Genomic DNA, 18,274 nt, shown 5'->3' on the forward strand with positions numbered 1-18,274 from the left:
AAAGCCTAGATTGGAAGAGCTGGAATTTGCCAGCTACCTATTTAGACAGGGTTTCTGAAGTTCCTCCTCTCTGGGAAGTACAGGAGTTTGTCAGGCTCCTAGCTCTATTCAGTCATTTTTATAACCCAACCTGGTGATATCACTCAAGCACTGACCGAATCAGAGCTGGATTTATGTGTATTGTGGCCCCTAAGCTGTAACATTTAAGATCCTCCCCCTAACTATGAAGTCAATTTTAGGTTTAATAATCTTCCATGCTGGTGAAAGTGTATGCAGAATCTGAAACATTACATGCAAACATTTTTATTAATGTCTAGGTCAGCTGACAAAGGCCTATATGGTTTGGGGAAAATTCTGGAAACTCCAAGAGCGATGTGCTCAATGACTTCATGTGGCCACATACAGTACATTACCTTTTCTTTCCTTGGGGGGGGGGGGAGGGGATGGGGGAAGCGGGAGGCCCCTACTGTTTTATTTATCATTGGTGAGAATGATAGTTGTGTTTCTGAATTGGATTTTTGTAAAATGTGATTTGCCTGTCTCATTAAATAAACAGTCAAAAATAAAAAAGAAGGTATAATTGAAAATGCAGTAGATATTGCACCATGCACAAAAGAAAGTGTTTATCAAAAACTGGAAGTAGACAAAGCCATGGGATCAGATGAGAGCCATCCCAGGATACTAAGTGAGCTCAGAGAGGTTTCTGGTGGGTTCTCTTAAAGATTTAATAAATCAATGGAAACGGGAAAGGTTCTACGGGATTGGAGAAAAGTGGATGTGGATCCTCTTCACAAAAGTGGTGATAGAGGAGAAGCGGAAAACTACAGTTCAGTAAATGTCATTTGAATGGTTGGAAAAGTAATGGAGGTGCTGCTGAAGGGAAGGCTAGTGAACTTCCTGGAATCCAACGGATTACAAGATCCAAGGCAACATGGTTTTAACAAAGGAAAATCACACTAAATGAATCTGATTTTCTTTGGGTGACCAGAGAATTGGATTGAGGACACGCACTAGCTGTAATCTGCTTGGATTTGAACAGAATCTTTTGGCATGGTTCCTCGTAGGAGGCTCATGAGTAAACTGAGCTGGCTGAAGTTTGGACCCAAAGTAGTGAACTGGATTAGAACATAAGCATTGCCATACTGGGACAGACCAAAGGTCCATCAAGCCCAGTATCCTCTTTCCAACAGTGGCCAATATAGGTCACAAGTACCTGGCAAGATCTCAAAACAGTAAAACAGATTTCATGATAATACTTCATCTTATCGAACTAGCCAAGAAGTGCAGAGTGATGCACTTGGGGTGCAGAAATCTAAAAGAGATGTACAAGATAGGAGGGGAAAGATTGGTAAGCTCGGCTCAGGAGACGGACATTGGGGTGATGGTGTCTGAGGATCTCAAGATGACGAAACAATGTGACAAGGTGGTGGCCATGGCCAGAAGGATGCTTCTGTATTGGATTTTCCCCAAGTACATCTAATAATGGTCTATGGACTTTTCCTTTAGGAAGCCAGCCAAACCTCGCCAGTATGAGCAGGTAGACGCAGAAATGATAAAAGAAATCAGAGACGCAAACAAAATGGGCAATGTGATAATAATGGGATACTTCAATTATCCAAATATAGACTGGGTAAATGTAACATCGGGACACGCTAGAGAGGTACAGTTCCTTGATGAAATCAAGGACAGCTTTATGGAGCAGCTGGTGCAGGAGCTGACGAGAGAAGGAAAAATTCTAGACTTGGTCCTTAGTGGAGCGCATGATCTGGTGAGGGACGTTATGGTACTGGGGCCGCTTGATAACAGTGATCATAATATGATCAGTTTTAATATCAACCTTGAAGTAACTATACACAGGAAGTCAAATACGTTAGCGTTTAACTTTACCAAAGGAGACTATGATAAAATGAGAAGAACGGCTTTTTAATATATTTATAAATGATTTAGAGATGGCAACAAATTCCAGAGTTTAATTACATGTTGAGTGAAGAAAATTTTTTTCCGATTCGTTTTAAATTTACTACATTGTACTTCATCACATGCCCCCTAGTCCTAGTATTTTTGGAAAGTGTAAACAGACGCTTCACATCTACCCATTCAACTCCACTCATTATTTTATAGACCTCTATTATATCTCCCCTCAGCCGCCTTTTCTCCAAGCTGAAGAGCCCTAGCCGCTTTAGCCTTTCCTCATAGGGAAGTCGTCTCATCCCCTTTATCATTCTCGTCGCTCTTCTCTGCACCTTTTCTAATTCCACTATATCTTTTTTGAGATGCGGCGACCAGAATTGAACACAGTATTCGAGGTGCGGGTCGCACCATGGAGCGATACAAAGGTATTATAACATCCTCATTTTTGTTTTCCATTCCTTTCCTAATAATACCTAACATTCTATTTGCTTTCTTAGCTGCAGCAGCACACTGAGCAGAAGGTTTCAACGTATCATCAGTGACGACACCTAGATCCCTTTCTTGGTCCGTGACTCCTAACGTGGAACCTTGCATGACATAGCTATAATTTGGGTTCCTTTTTCCCACATGCATCACTTTGCACTTGCTCACATCAGCCATTTAGACGCCCAGTCTCCCAGTCTCGTAAGGTCCTCTTGTAATTTTTCACAATCCTCCCGTGATTTAACGACTTTGAATAACTTTGTGTCATCAGCAAATTTAATTACCTCACTAGTTACTCCCATCTCTATGTCATTTATAAATATGTTAAAAAGCAGCGGTCCCAGCACAGACCCCTGGGTAACCCCACTAACTACCCTTCTCCATTGAAAATACTGCCCATTTAACCCTACTCTCTGTTTTCTATCTTTTAACCAGTTTTTAATCCACAATAGAACACTACCTCCTATCCCATGACTTTTTCAATTTCCTCTGGAGTCTCAATTTCCTCTGGATCCTCTTCTACTTCTATCCCTCTGCCTGTCGGCGTACCTCAGGGTTCTGTTCTTGGTCCCCTCCTCTTTTCTATCTACACTTCTTCCCTTGGTTCATTAATCTCATCCCATGGCTTTTCCTACCATCTCTATGCTGACGACTCCCAAATCTACCTTTCTACCCCTGATATCTCACCTTGCATCCAAACCAAAGTTTCAGCGTGCTTGTCTGACATTGCTGCCTGGATGTCTCAACGCCACCTGAAATTAAATATGACCAAAACCGAGCTTCTCATTTTCCCCCCCAAACCCACCTCCCCGCTCCCCCCGTTTTCTATTTCTGTTGATGGCTCTCTCATTCTCCCTGTCTCCTCAGCTCGAAACCTTGGGGTCATCTTTGACTCTTCTCTCTCCTTCTCTGCTCATATCCAGCAGACCGCCAAGACCTGTCGTTTCTTTCTTTACAACATCCGTAAAATCCGCCCCTTTCTTTCCGAGCACTCTACCAAAACCCTCATCCACACCCTTGTCACCTCTCGTTTAGACTACTGCAATCTGCTTCTTGCTGGCCTCCCACTTAGTCACCTCTCCCCTCTCCAGTCGGTTCAAAACTCTGCTGCCCGTCTCATCTTCCGCCAGGGTCGCTTTACTCATACTACCCCTCTCCTCAAGACCCTTCACTGGCTCCCTATCCGTTTTCGCATCCTGTTCAAACTTCTTCTACTAACCTATAAATGTATTCACTCTGCTGCTCCCCAGTATCTCTCCACACTCGTCCTTCCCTACACCCCTTCCCGTGCACTCCGCTCCATGGATAAATCCTTCTTATCTGTTCCCTTCTCCACTACTGCCAACTCCAGACTTCGCGCCTTCTATCTCGCTGCACCCTACGCCTGGAATAAACTTCCTGAGCCCCTACGTCTTGCCCCATCCTTGGCCACCTTTAAATCTAGACTGAAAACCCACCTCTTTAACATTGCTTTTGACTCGTAACCACTTGTAACCACTCGCCTCCACCTACCCTCCTCTCTTCCTTCCCGTTCACATTAATTTGATTTGATTTGCTTACTTTATTTATTTTTTGTCTATTAGATTGTAAGCTCTTTGAGCAGGGACTGTCTTTCTTCTATGTTTGTACAGCGCTGCGTATGCCTTGTAGCGCTATAGAAATGCTAAATAGTAGTAGTAGTAGTAGTAGTACTTTGTCAAACGCCTTCTGAAAATCCAGATACACAATATCAACCGGCTCACCTTCATCCACATGATTGTTCACCCCTTCAAAGAAATGTAGTAGATTGGTGAGGCAAGATTTGCCTTCACTAAATCCATGTTGACTTTGTCTCATTAATCCATGCTTTTGAATATGCTCTGTAATTTTGTTGTCAATAATAGTCTCTACCATTTTGCCCAGCACCGATGTCAGACTCACTGGTCTATAATTTCTCGGATCTCCTCTGGAACCTTTTTTAAAAATCGGCGTTACATTGGCCACCCTCCAATCTTCTGGTACCATGCTCGATTTTAAGGATAAATTACATATTACTAACAAGAGCTCCGCAAGCTCATTTTTCAGTTCTATCAGTACTCTGGGATGAATACCAGAGTACTTATAGAACTCTGGGATGAATACCATCTGGTCCAGGAGATTTGCTACTCTTCAGTTTGTAGAACTGCCCCATTACATCCTCCAGGTTTACAGAGAATTCATTAAGTTTCTCCGACTTGTCAGCTTCGAATACCATTTCCGGCACTGGTATCCCACCCAAATCTTCCTCAGTGAAGACCGAAGCAAAGAATTCATTTAATCTCTCCGCTATCACTTTGTCTTCCCTGATCGCCCCTTTTACTTCTCGGTCATCTAGCGGTCCAACCAATTCTTTTGCCAGCTTGCTGCTTTTAATATAGCTAAAAAAATTTTGACTATGTGTTTTTGCCTCCAACGCAATCTTTTTTTCAAAGTCCCTCTTTACCTTCCTTATGTCACAATGGTGACTGTTTCCTTGTCTGTGCTCACCTCGCCCTCTGGTGGCCAGAACCGGTGGCTGCTATGAACTGTCACCCGTTCCAGACTTCAGCCCCATCCGGTCCGTATCTTCTGGGCTGCCAGACTTGCTTCTATTGTTTGTGCCTGAACAGCACCCGTAGCTGCCTTGTGATTCCTGCAGCTGAACTTCAGCAGCTGATGGGCTTTATTAATCACCTGGAAACTTCTGTGTTTGCCTTTGCATCATCTAAGGTCCTTGGTTTGTTGGTGTGCTTGTTGCACTTCTGCCTAGTCTGGTTTCTTGTCCAGTTCTAGTTAGTCTATGTGTAGTTTAGCTTAGGTTATTGCTTATTCCCTAGTCTGGTTTCTGGTCTGTATTCCTGGTCTAGTTTCTGTTTGTCTGTGTTCTTGCTTAGTGGCTGCTCTGCAGCTTTCAGTCCTGACTCTTGTCTGCCAGTGTTTTTCAGTGGCTGCTTGGCAGCTTTCAGTTCCTGTCCTCTAGCTTGTCCATTTCCTGCCTTGTGTAGTATTGTCTGTTTGTGAGTCCTAGCCCTGTTTCCTGCCTTGCTGCCCATGTATATTCCCTTCCCCTCTGACCCTCAGTCCCTGTTCAGCCTAGTTGATATCCAGTTCCTGCCCTGTCTGGTAAGTCCTGATCAACTCCTGGGGAAGGGCGGTCAAGGACAGGTGAAGTCTAGCTGTTTCTGTCAGAGTTCTGCCTTGTCTCTGGTGTGGAGTGGTTTTTCCTGCCACTGCCGCTTCTCGGCAGTGGTCCAAGGGCTCACGAACCTAGTTTCTGCCTTGAAAACCTAACACCTTATCAGCACTTTGCATTTGACTTGACATTCCTTATGCCATTTCTTATTATTTTCAGTTGGTTTCTTCTTCCATTTGCTGAAGGATTTTCTTTTAGCTCTAATAGCTTCCTTCACCTCACTTTTTAACCACGCCGGCTGTCATTTGGTCTTCCATCCTCCTTTTTTAATACGCGGAATATATTTGGCCTGGGCTTCCAGGATGGTGTTTTTGAACAGCATCCACGCCTGATGTAAATTTTTGACCCTCGCAGTCGCTCCTCTAAGTTTTGTTTTTCACCGTTCTTCTCATTTTATCATAGTCTCCTTTTTTAAAGTTAAACGCTAACGTATTTGATTTCCTATGTATACTTACTTCAAAGCTAATATCAAATCCAATCATATTATAATCACTGTTATCAAGCGGCCCCAGCAACATTACCTCCCGCACCAGATGATGCACTCCACTAAGGACTAGGTCCCAATCAGTAAAAGCCACGAAGCCTTATAGAACTGCTGGATCAAAGATGAAAAACAGTAATTTCTACTGGTGGTTTCCATAAATCAGGGGTCTTGAGAATCTTTCACCATATGACAACCCAAGTAGCACCATGAACCTTGGAAATGCCTGAATGGTTTTTGAATAGGGTATGCACAGCACAGCAGATTTTGTGAAGTGTAACAGAAAGGACAGTCCTAGAGAAGCATTCAAATGTAACGTGCTGGCAAGGACTAGCTTGTGTCTGCTGTAACCCTATCACCAAGTGATTGTATAATTTGGACCGTGTTTCCTTATGGACTATGATAAGGGCTGGGTCTACTATAGTGGCAGCATGAATTGGCATTTTTGCCCAAGCAGCCCTTGCAGTGGAGGAGTAGCCTAGTGGTTAGTGCAGTGGACTTTGATCCTGGGGAACTGAGTTCAATTCCCACTGCAGCTCCTTGTGACTCTGGGCAAGTCACTTAACCCTCCATTGCCCCTGGCATAAAATAAGTACCTGAATATATGTAAACCACTTTGAATGTAGTTGCAAAAACCTCAGAAAGACAGTATGTGAAGTCCCAGTTCCCTTTCCCTAGATGTAATTCTAAAAGGCATTTCAGAAACAATCTTTTCTAAAGTAACCTTTAGTGTAGACTACACAGATTATGTTCTATACTGTACACCAAGCAATTGGGGGGTCCTTTTACTAAGGTGCTCCGAAAATGGCCTGCGTTGGTGTAGACGCGTGTATTGGATGTGTGCAGGTCCATTTTTCAGCGCACCTGCAAAGAAGTCCCTTTTTTTAGCAGAAAATGGCCGTGGTAAAGTTTCACGCATTAACTGGATGGTAATGGACTACGGGCGTACAATGCTGATTACAGCCGTGTACTGGAACATTTCCAGCGCACCTAGTGGCCGCACGTAAAAAATTAAATTACTGCCCTGGCCTTGCGGCTTAGTAAAAGGGCCCCTTGGTGACCTGACCCTGATTATGTTTCTGGTCGGTTGTCTGTTCATGTTTCGACCCATGTGTTGTTCCTTCAACATAACCTTTTACTGGATTTTCCTCCAGTCAGGACTACAGACTGATCATTAGAAGAAAGAGTACATTAGGAAGTCTGGCATCCTTGACTTGGAATTTACTCCCTTGGGAATTGGAAAAAAATTGGTGAAATTTGTTTGCGAAGTGGCTAGGGTGACTCTTCCACACAAGAGGCTGGAGTAAAGACTTTGGTGCCTAAAAGGAAATACTTTGCTTCAGCATAAGATTTCTATACTGTCTTTTCGGAAAAGAAACAGGTCAAAGCGCCGTACAATATCAATAAAAACATAAAATAAAGAAAAAAATATAACAGCATAATATTGGCAGGATAGAAAACTATCATAACCAAGACCAAACACTCAAATCATAGCAATCATTCACAGAACACAGACTGAGTATCTCCATTTGGTATTTTCTCATGAGGTCTAAGCATGTCCTGAATGAATGACAGTTTCTGACTACTCCCAGCACAGAAAAGTGCCCAGACTTTAGAAATATGTGTTCCCTTATAAAACCATTTCTAGCACCTCATATTGTAAGGGGAAAATGCCTAAGGAGTCCTTTTACTAAGGTGCACTGTAAAATGGCCTGCGGTAGTGTAAGCGTGGGTTTTGGGTGCGTGCAGAATCATTTTTCAGCGCACCTGTAAAAAATTAAAAAATGTTGCCAAAAATGGACGTACGGCAAAATAAAAATTGCCGCGTGTCCATTTTGGGTGTGAGACCTTACCGCCAGCCATTGACCTAGCGGTAAAGTCTCACGTGGTAACCAGGTGGTAATGTCCTACACACGCCAAATGCTACTTGGCGCGTGGCCGGAAAAGAAAAATTATTTTTCGGCCATGCGTGTCAGCTGCGCGCCAGAAATGAAATTACCACAAGAGTCACGTGGTAGCCATGCGGTAACTCCATTTTGGTGCACATGCACACTTACACAGCTTAGTAAAATGTTCAGCAATCTCGGATGTTTCCGTTGATGTATCTTTAAAAGGTAACCAAAGGTGGTCTTAATGAAAATATTGAACAAGTACAGATGTTTCCATTGATGTATCTTTATAAAGTGAGCAAAGGTGGTCTTTAGAAAGACCGTTAGTGATTGAATTGCTTATGGACGTAACTGTTGTGCGAGAAAACTTTTTCTCGTACGACTGTGGCGGATTGAGAGTATTTGGTCTGTTTTGAAGAGCCTGATCCCGTTCCCACTTTCTGTCTGACTGCGTCTTTCTCTCATGGGACCTTCGTGTTCTTTCCACTTTTGTGGTTTTTCTGTAAATCTTCTCTGAACATATTGTATGTAATTTTCTTTGACCCTTCACCAGATGCTGAACTTCGATCTCCTAAATGCAAAATGTTGCCAGTTATTACTATCTAGTAAAAAAGGCCCGTTTCTGACACAAATGAAACGGGCGCTAGCAAGGTTTTCCTCGGAGTGTGTATGTTTGAGAGAGTGTATGTGAGAGTGACTGTGTGTGAGAGAGAGAGAGTGTGTGTGACAGAGAGAGAGTGAGTCTGGGTGCGAGTGTGTCTGTGAGAGAGAGTGTGTGTGAGAATGAGAGTGTGTGCAAGTGCGTATGTGAGACACAGTGAGTGTGAGAGAGAGAGTGTGTGTTTCACACAGATACAGTGTGTGTGAGAGAGAGAGTGTGTGTGTGAGACAGACTCTCTGTGAGACCGAGTGTATGAGACCAAGAGAGTGTGTGAGTGACTGTGTGACACATAGAGAGTGAATGTGATACAGAGACATAGAGTGTGTGAGAGAGAGAGAAAGACACTGAGTGTGTGAGAGAGAGAGTGTGTGTGTGTGTGACAGATACCTCCCCCCCCCCCCCCGGTGTCAGGCCCTCCCTCCCTCTCTCTCTGGAGTCAGGCCCCCCCTCTCTCTCTGGTGTCAGGCCCCCCTCCCTTTCTCCCTCCCTCCCTCTCTCTCTCTGGTGCCATGGAGAGCGAGTTGCGAGGGTGTGCTTGGCTCCTTGCGCATGCGTTGTTGTGTTTCGTGTGGCGAGAGAATGAGCACTGGACCTATGGAGAGTGGCGCTGGTGGCGGGAAGAGTCTGCCTCAGTGTCACGTCGATCATCTGATTAGCGCCGTGGAGAGTGAGTTGCAGGTGGGCAGAGAAAAAGGAGACCCCATGGAGAGGCAGCTGAGCGTTACTGTGTAGGACGCTGAGCTCTGGCAGTGCTTCAAGGAACTGACCAATCCTATTTAATAGAATGCACCTCCAACACTTCTGCTTGTGACGGACCCGGAAGTACAGATGGATACAGAGAGCACGGATGCTTCAGGCTTCACTTTCTCGGCTTCAGAATGTTGGAGGTGCTTTTTATTATATAGGATAGAAAGATTTTGCCAGTAAATAAAGACAGTATTTCAGGATGTTGATGGAATGACTTTGTTTTGTATTTTTACATTTTGCAGCTATTTTGGACAAATTGTTACAATGTTTGACCCTCATTCATTTACTTACATAAATAAAATTCTTATAAATATCTCTTTATAAACAGTATAAATAGCTTTCCAACATAAATACATTGATGCATGGCATGAATTTACAAGACACAGTGGCACAGCTGGTTCATCAGTCTCTGACACCTGGGCCCTGGTATTCTGAATACAGTAACCCGACAGCTTCAGGGAAAATAAAGTACAACCAAAAATTGTAAGCAATGGCAATGCATCTCCCGGTACTGGTGATAAAAGGGTTTCTTTATTTCAGCTGTTTGATGCTGGATGGAATATTTAAGAGGAGGTGGGCTGTAGCTGTCTCTGAAAAACCATTGTCTAGTTATAACCCTGAAATGAAGAAAAGGAAACAAGGTTAATTTTGCACATTTGTCCCCATCCTTTGATCTCTGATGCAGTCTCCAATCTCTCCCCCCACCCCCCAGTCCCCTACCATGATTCTCTGCTCACAATGCTACCAGTTCCCTTTATCACCAGCAGGTGGCAGAGTTAGAACAATGAGGTTATATCACACCCTGTGAGCCCCATGTCCTTTTGCCTGGCAGAGGAGCTGACAACAGATGTAGCACATATACAAAACTAAAATCTATCCAGGTATTACTGATGTAATAAAGAAATCTGTTCATCCATTCTTGTGGAGTAATTCAATTCAGACAGGGCTGGATTCATTTGCATTGTGACTTCTAAGCTGTAGCATTTACAAAGTCCTCCTCCATTAAAGAGGAAATAAATTTCAAGGTTAATAAATGATGAAAAATAAATATATATATAAAAATCAATGAAGTATCAATAATAAAAATAATCCTTATGATGACTTTACATTGTAATTTTCATTGTTTTCATATGCATTTAACTTTTTTTTTTAACGAGGTGACAACTCTTGTAATGTGAGTCCCTAAGCTGTAGCCTGCCTAATTTATAGGTGAATCTGTAAGTCTGGACAGTTGTTCATTGTTTATCTCTTCTTTCTGCTTTAGCCAGTGTTCTGGATTGGGGGTTTAATTTGATACCTGCAGTGCAGAGACAATGGAACTGGGTTTATGCTGCAGAAAAAACTGCCTTTGGCCCCTGTGTATAATATATTATCTGTTCACATCACGAACCACAAGAGGAGAAACCCAGAGCTGAAAAGTGCTACTGAATGCAGTATGGTGGCACTGCAGGTGCATGGCTGCTTAAAATATTTTTTTTGTTACATTTGTACCCCGTGCTTTTGCACTCATGGCAGGCTCAATGCGGCTTACATAGTATATACAGGTACTTATTTGTACCTGGGGCAATGGAGGGTTAAGTGACTTGCCCAGAGTCACAAGGAGCTGCCTGTGCCTGCAGTGGGCATTGAACCCAGTTCCCCAGGACCAAAGTCCACCACACTAACCACTAGGCCACTCCTCCTGCCCAATGAATGAGGTACGGGGGCAGTGGAGAGAGATGTGGGTCCTGCTTTAGATCAGGATTAAAGCTGCCTGTTGTCTCCTGCCTAACAGCATTTCTTAATGTGACAGTTAATTTCTGTTTCAGATTTCTTATCAACGTTGAAAGAAGTCACAGATATCTCTGTCACCAGGAATCTTTAGCTATACTTGCGTTGCTTATACATGCTGGTGCTTAACCCTTCCTTCTCCCTTTAAAAGCATGGAATAAATTAATTTTCTCCCTCACAATATGGCCAGGTACTTTATGCCTATAGGCATTGCCTAGGTCATGAAGGTGCCCATGAGGTCCAGGCACCTGTGATTTCTGCAGACAGAAAATGAGATCTAGGTAAGTTATTTCTCTGCTGTTCCCCAGGAGCAGGTGCTCCTTAAGCCAGCTAAAAGTAAGCATACCCTGTGCAAGTTTCAAACTGGCTAATCCACCCAGATCCTTTGAACACTGTTCATGTGTTTATAGTATACAGTAAGATATTCTGTATGTCACATTTCATATATCAGGAGAAACAGAGTCTGACTGCTCTGAGCGGTTTAACTCCATAGGTTTAAGATGAATTTTAGCTCTCTTCATGCCTTTGCAGCTAAGCATCTTCCATGCTTATCACACACCTTTTTAAATCCTCTTACTGGATTTGTTTCATGCTTTCTTTGTTGTTCTTGTAGCTCAAAGTGAGTTACAATTGGGTACTTTCCTGTCCCCAGAGTGCTTACAATCTTGAGATTGTACCTGAGACAATACAGGGTTGAATGACTTGTCCAAGGTCACAGTGAGCAGCAGTGAGATTTGAACTCTGGCTTTACAGGCCCTCAGCACACTGTTCTAACCACTAGACTACTAATTACTCCACTGGATTTATCTCTAACACCTCAGCAGGGGTGTAGCCAGCCCTCCAATTCTGGGAATGTCCAAGGATGGACTGGGGAGGGGGGAGAAACACATTCCTCCCTCCTCCTCTCTCACAGCCCCCCACCACTAAACACCTTTGCTGGGGATGATGCCAAGGTCCCACCAGCCAAATAAATACAGGTGGCCAAGCCGCTCCCCTCCTCCATGCATTGGTTTCTTAAGGCAGAAGTCGGTGACATGCTTCAGCCGTGGATGCTGGGACTTCTCATGCATGCGTGCTCCCTTATATGGTCTGTAGCCCCTCCCAGCGCATCACAGGATGCACTGGGAGGGGCTGGGCGCTGCCATTTTACGGCGGTGTCAACCAGGGAGAGGAGGGAGGCAGGCTACCTTCCTCCTCCAACTAAGGTAGGGGGGCCGGGAGGGGGTTCTTTTTAATGGACACCTTTTTAAGCGGCCACTGGACCACCAGGGACCATTTTCTGGGGGTTTGGGGGGGCTGGAGACCCACCGAATCTCCAGACCTCCCTGAACCTGGGGGAATGGGATCATCAGGGGGACCAGAGGTCCGCCGGACCCCCCTGTTGCTCGCTGGGAGGGAGGGAGGGGGTTTAGCCGGCGGCCACTGGACCACCAGGGACCATTTTTCGGGAGTTTGGGGGGGGGGCTGGAGACCCACCGGATCTCCAGCCCTCCCTGAACCTGGGGGGGGGTCATTGTCGGGGGGGGGACCTCCAGCCCCCTGTTGGTAGGTTTGCTTTGGGGGGGAACGGGGGCCTGCCAGCATACAACTGCATGCTGGACAGGGCTCACCATTCCTCCCCAATGATCTGCAAACCCTAACGCCAGCTCGGAGCTGGTGTAGGGTTTGCCTCAGCCAGCGACCCAAATTTTGGCGCGCTGACCGCTGATCATTGGCGATGAATGCACTAAGCCCTGTTTAGCATGCTACTTTCGCAAAGAGCAATGCGCTCGAAGGCTCTGATCATGGGGTGCTAGCAAATGCTGGTGCTAGTATGGCGCTAGCAGCCTCTAGCGCCAGCGTTTGCTTTTGTTCATCTGGGTATAAGGATAATAATGGTTTGCAGCCCCTAAGGAAGGTCATCATGCAACAGTGACACCCAGTGTTCAGCCCTGGTGTCCACATGTTTCACATGCCATAGAGCGCTGAGGGCTTTTGATGTGATGTCTGGGTTTGTATCACCTGTAAAAGGCCTGTTCCTTACTTGTGGAATATGGCAGCAGGTGAGGACCACAAGGAGCCATTATTTTTATTTTGTTACATTTGTACCCTGCGCTTTCCCACTCATGGCAGGCTCAATGCGGCTTACATATTGTATACAAGTACTTATTTATTTGTACATGGGGCAATGGAGGGATAAGGAGGTGCCTGTGCCTGAAGTGGGAATTGAACTCAGTTCCTCAGGACCAAAGTCCACCACCCTAACCACTAGGCCACTCCTCCACTCTATCTAATGTCTGCCCAATGTACTTCTTAACATAACACCACAGACCAAACGGACATAGAGCAAAAGAAAATGCAAAGCTCCCCCCCCCCCAACAAAAAAGCAGTTAGTATAATTTTCAGAACAAAGTGATTATAAACTTTCTATGAAAACAAAAATAACAGAGGCAGCAAAGGGAAGGCAATATCCAAAGACTGAATCCAGGTATCTTTTATAAATTCTGCCCCTCTGCAATGCACTACAACTAATTGACTTTCTTGCCCCCTTGATCAGGTGCAGGATATCTGTAAATCTATTCTCAGTGCAGCCAGAGAATGACAAAAGGAGATTTACCTTTACACCACTAGGTGGCAGTGGTCTAACATCCCAAGTTGCTCAAGGCTCCTATTCGGTCCAGTTTCAGGCCAAAGCAGCCCTTAGAGGTTGAGCCTTTTTTGTTGTTGTTATTTGTGACTTTTCGTTTCTTGATGTTGGGATAATTATTCAACACTCGGGCCCAAGTCGTCTGGGATCTGGAGTCGATGTGCAGGTCCCTCAGTAGCCGGGATTGGGATTTCAGGCTTCCAACCTTGTCTCCTCTGTCTCTAGATGCCAAGTATTCTGCCAGCTCTTTATCCAGGATACTGCGCAGTGACTGCAAGAAAGGACAATAAAACACACGTATTAGAGATCGTGAAAAGCAGTGGCGTAGCTAGATGGGGGCCTGGGCCCCCCCCCAAAAAATTGCTCTGGGTCATGAAGGTCCCCAACCCCCGCCAGTTGAAGACTTCATTCAGCGCTGCCTGCCCTGCTCTCTCTTCCCCTCACGTTAGGCACGCTCCTTTTAGTGTATTTGAGCTAGGTATTTGCAGCGGGGGTTGGGGACCCCCACCAGCCAAGATGTTACAGTGGAGGCAGTGGGCGGCATAGGGGGGAGGCGAGGTGGTGGAGGGGGTGGCGGCAGAGGGGGGTGACCAAAATGTGCCATCTCGAGGTCTGGCTATGCCCCTGGTGAAAAGGAAGACAAATATCTCCCACCAGCTCTTGTCTCCCCACTAGAGAGCAGAGCAGCAGGAATGTGGACAGAAAGACATGTAGAAGCCCAGCCGACCCTCCTGAAAGATTAAGTGGTACCTCAGCAGATGTACTGGGCTTGGCATCAATATCTCCTGCACGGACAGCTCCTTTCCCCATGAATCCATTTCTTGCTCTTGCATGGAATGACATACTAATACGTGTTGAGAGTGGGATTGCTTTTGACTCGTAACCACTTGTATCCACTCGCCTCCACCTACCCTCCTCTCCTCTTTCCTCTACACATTAATTGATTTGCTTACTTTATTATTTTTGTCTATTAGATTGTAAGCTCTTTGAGCAGGGACTGTCTTTCTTCTATGTTTGTGCAGCGCTGCGTACGCCTTGTAGCGCTATAGAAATGCTAAATAGTAGTAGTAGTAGTCTCTTGTAACCAGAGCTAATATTGTGATGTCATAATGCCTCAGGCCACCAATAAGAGCCAACCTCATCAGTGATGTCACAATGGCTTGATTGTCCTATACTTGGCTCACTTTTATTACATAGCTCTTTGAGCAGGGACTGTCTTTCTTCTATGTTTGTGCAGCGCTGCGTACGCCTTGTAGCGCTATAGAATGCTAAATAGTAGTAGTAGTAGTCTCTTGTAACCAGAGCTAATATTGTGATGTCATAATGCCTCAGGCCACCAATAAGAGCCAACCTCATCAGTGATGTCACAATGGCTTGATTGTCCTATACTTGGCTCACTTTTATTACATAGCTCTTTGAGCAGGGACTGTCTTTCTTCTATGTTTGTGCAGCGCTGCGTACGCCTTGTAGCGCTATAGAAATGCTAAATAGTAGTAGTAGATGAAGGAAATCTTACTTAAAATATTCCCCCCCCCCCCCCTCTGCCATCTTTTGGCATTTCATGCCTATGAAGGAATTCAACCCTCAACTCCTCTGATGGAGGCTGTTCCTATGCAAGGTTCAGATCTTTATGATGTGCAGAAAAATGATCACAAGTCTTCCCCCTCTAAGGTCTCATCGGTTCCAGCCTCCTGCATTGTAGAAGTGGGGGTGACCCTCCTCAGGAGCCTGTCATGACTATCTTAATAATTCCTCTGCTTCTTTATTTATTAACATCTCAGATTCCTTATTTCATTCAATCATGACCTACACTGTTCTGGCTTTTTCTTAGTAACAGAGACTGTATTTAAGTCCTTTCCAAAATCTTTCATCTACAACCTCCCCCAACCTCTAAGCCAGGGGGTTATGAGAGCTGTTCTCCTCCCTTCCCTCAGAGTCAGCACATAATATCAGCAAAGGCTGTATGGAAGAACTGGGATTGAAATGGGAAAGTGACTTTTTGTCTTCAGAGGAGAAGAATTAAATCGTGAGGACTCTTGAAGATGCCCCTGATCTTGAGGGCAGGTGGGTGGGAAGAGAGAAAGAAGTTCGAGGATGCTGAGGGAGCCAAGTATTGGAAGAGACCCTAAGATCCAGTACCCCACCCCACACATAGGCAGTTCAGAGCAGACAAGGAAGGGGATGGGCTAGGGATCAATTGTGCAGGGTTGTTTTGTTTTTGTATTGGGGGGTGGGGGGAGGTAATGCCACGGAGATGCAGATTAGGGTTTTTCTTGCAGAGAAACGGGGCGCTTTCAGGTCAGAGAGAAACAAATGAGATGTAGAAAATCGGGTTCGGGGTGAAATCTGGAAAAACAAGTACTAGAGCTTCACAAGCTTCTGTGCAGTATTTATCTCAATGGAAAAGGAGCTTTTATTTTACAAGCTTTGTGCTGATTTATCCAATGCTTCTAGCAACAACAACAAAAAACCTAGTTTCCAGGTGTGCACATAACCGTGCAGTGGGAATAAATCAGAGTGAAAGAGTGCCCCAGGATCTCAGCCCCACAGACTGAAATCTGCATTTCCCTCTTAAAAGCAAAGCCAATTAGTTGAACAGCTAGTGGGTGCTTACCTTCTGTTGGTTCAAGGGTTTTGCCTCCAAACTTATGCACAGTGCAGCCAGCAAAAGTCCACAAGCCAGAACGTGCTTGATCTGCATTCTGGGTTCCACAATGGTACCGGTGCCGCTGGAGCTAACAGAGAGACAGATAAAGCCCGGAGTGGAAGAGCTGGAAGTTGGCAGCTGCCTATTTAGTCAGGGTTTCTGAAGTTCCTCCTTTCTGGGAAGTACAGGAGTTTGTCTGGCTCTTGGCTCTTTTCAGGCATTTTTATAACCCAACCTGGTGATGTCACCCAAACTCTGGTCCAATCCAACTCCACTCTACGCCTTTTCTCGACAGCAGGAGCACAGAAATCTTAGAAATATTTTTTTTAAACTTCAGATAAATGAAGATCTGATTGTGTTTAGGTATTTTCCTGTGCCATCTTCCTTCAGCCCACTTCTCTGCCTGGATTTCCTCTGGTGGATATTTTTGGGGGGCATTGATGTGACAAGGTTTAGGGGCTGTTTTCTACAATTCCCCTGAAGGGAGTCCCTCAGCAGTGTCAGTCCTGGAAGTCTGAGCTGATGAGAGAGAAAAACTCCTTCTAGTAAAGACTGCAAATCCATTTAGTCCCTCTCTGTCTCTTTTGACATCTCCCCTCCCCCATGCTGCCCCCTCCTGCTGTGGCCACTCAGACTCCTTTGGATAAAGGATCTGAGATGCAGAAGATCATCAAAGCCTGAAATCTGCTTCCAGCATGAAGTCCTGAGAAAACTATCTGATTCCAGAACAGAAAGTGAGGATCCCAGTGGAGACAGACAAGCAATTGTGCCCACCTGAGCTTAAAGTGATTGCATGAATGTGCTGGTGTGAGAGAAGTACAGAGACCCCTGGGTCGCTCTCTTCTCACCTCAGTCACCCTGTTTATGTCTGCTTCACTATTTGCTATACCAGACTCAGTGAGAAGGCATCGGAGTGGCTCACGATTTTCAAAAGCAAATTCAAGAAAGAAAGAAAGAGTAAATGGGAGGATTAGAAGTGAAGTCAGTGTGAGATGAGATGGAGTGGAAAAGAAAAAAACAGGCTCCAGCTAACTCCTGCCCCCCCCCCCCCCCCAACACACACACACACAAAATATCAACCCCACAAAGGCCTGGAAAAAGAAATGAGAGTTCAATATTCAAACTCCATTGTCAGTGTTTCATTGAAATAGCCAAGGCATCTGAAATCATATTCGGATATTCAGCACAGGTTGTCAATGCCTAATATCCAGGTCTAATGGGGAGGGTCTTGATTAACTGGATTACAGTGATATTACTTGGATATTTGTCCAGATAACGTAGGACAGTTGTTTGCTGAAAATGTCTGTATACAGTTCTGATGGTGATATCCAGTGCCGTTACTCAGATAATCATGTGGGTAACTCAGGAGAGCTTTGAAATTTCAAAATTATACATCAAGCAAATGCCATCATTAAATCTTACAAGAAAATAATGTAGATCACAAGTCATATATTGAGCCAGGCAGTTCTTACCACCTCTGAGGAAATGGGAGATCAGTAGGACAGTCGAGCAAGGGCTGAAGCTTTGTTTAGGGACTGTAGAAGTTGTTCTCTTCTCCTAGCTGGGCTCTGACAGACTCTGCAGTATATTAGGTTGGAAACTAAAGATGCCCTGCTGTTACAGCACAGATGCGTTTATTAGATATTTCATTAGTATTATTCTTGTATCGTATAATCTCTCTTATTTGAATTTCAATGCTGTTAAATATTATTATTATTTGTTACATTTGTATCCCAAATTTTCCCACCTATTTGCAGGTTCCATGTGGCTTGCATAGTACCGGAGAGGCGTACACCGACTTCGGTATGAACAATTACAAGGTGATGTAGTGGTAGAATAAGGATCATTGGAACAGACATATAGGGAATC

At 44.7% G+C, this 18,274-nt stretch overlaps 1 protein-coding gene across 1 annotated transcript; it reads right to left on the reverse strand.

The window, feature by feature from the left end:
- Positions 1 to 9,878: 9,878 nt before the first annotated feature.
- On the reverse strand, positions 9,879 to 16,583 carry LOC115458690 (C-type natriuretic peptide 2-like). Its single transcript, XM_030188517.1, has 3 exons — positions 16,373 to 16,583; positions 13,729 to 14,029; positions 9,879 to 9,979 (listed from the first exon to the last, which is right to left on the reverse strand). Exons 1-2 carry the CDS (start codon positions 16,457 to 16,459, stop codon positions 13,754 to 13,756), a joined length of 363 nt encoding a protein of 120 aa, XP_030044377.1. The 5' UTR covers positions 16,460 to 16,583; the 3' UTR covers positions 9,879 to 9,979; positions 13,729 to 13,753.
- Between the last annotated feature and the right edge of the window lie 1,691 nt (positions 16,584 to 18,274).

Source organism: Microcaecilia unicolor, unplaced genomic scaffold (genome assembly GCF_901765095.1).
Source record: "Microcaecilia unicolor unplaced genomic scaffold, aMicUni1.1, whole genome shotgun sequence".
Lineage (NCBI taxonomy): Eukaryota > Metazoa > Chordata > Amphibia > Gymnophiona > Siphonopidae > Microcaecilia > Microcaecilia unicolor.

What these genes read in the sequence shown, in the direction of transcription:
- LOC115458690 (XM_030188517.1), bottom strand. Translation starts at nt 16,459, where the DNA reads ATGCAGATCAAGCACGTTCTGGCTTGTGGACTTTTGCTGGCTGCACTG. An exon ending in AACCCTTGAACCAACAGAAG is followed by an intron (nt 14,030 to 16,372) that starts GTAAGCACCCAC and finishes CCTTTCTTGCAG; the next exon opens with TCACTGCGCAGTATCCTGGA.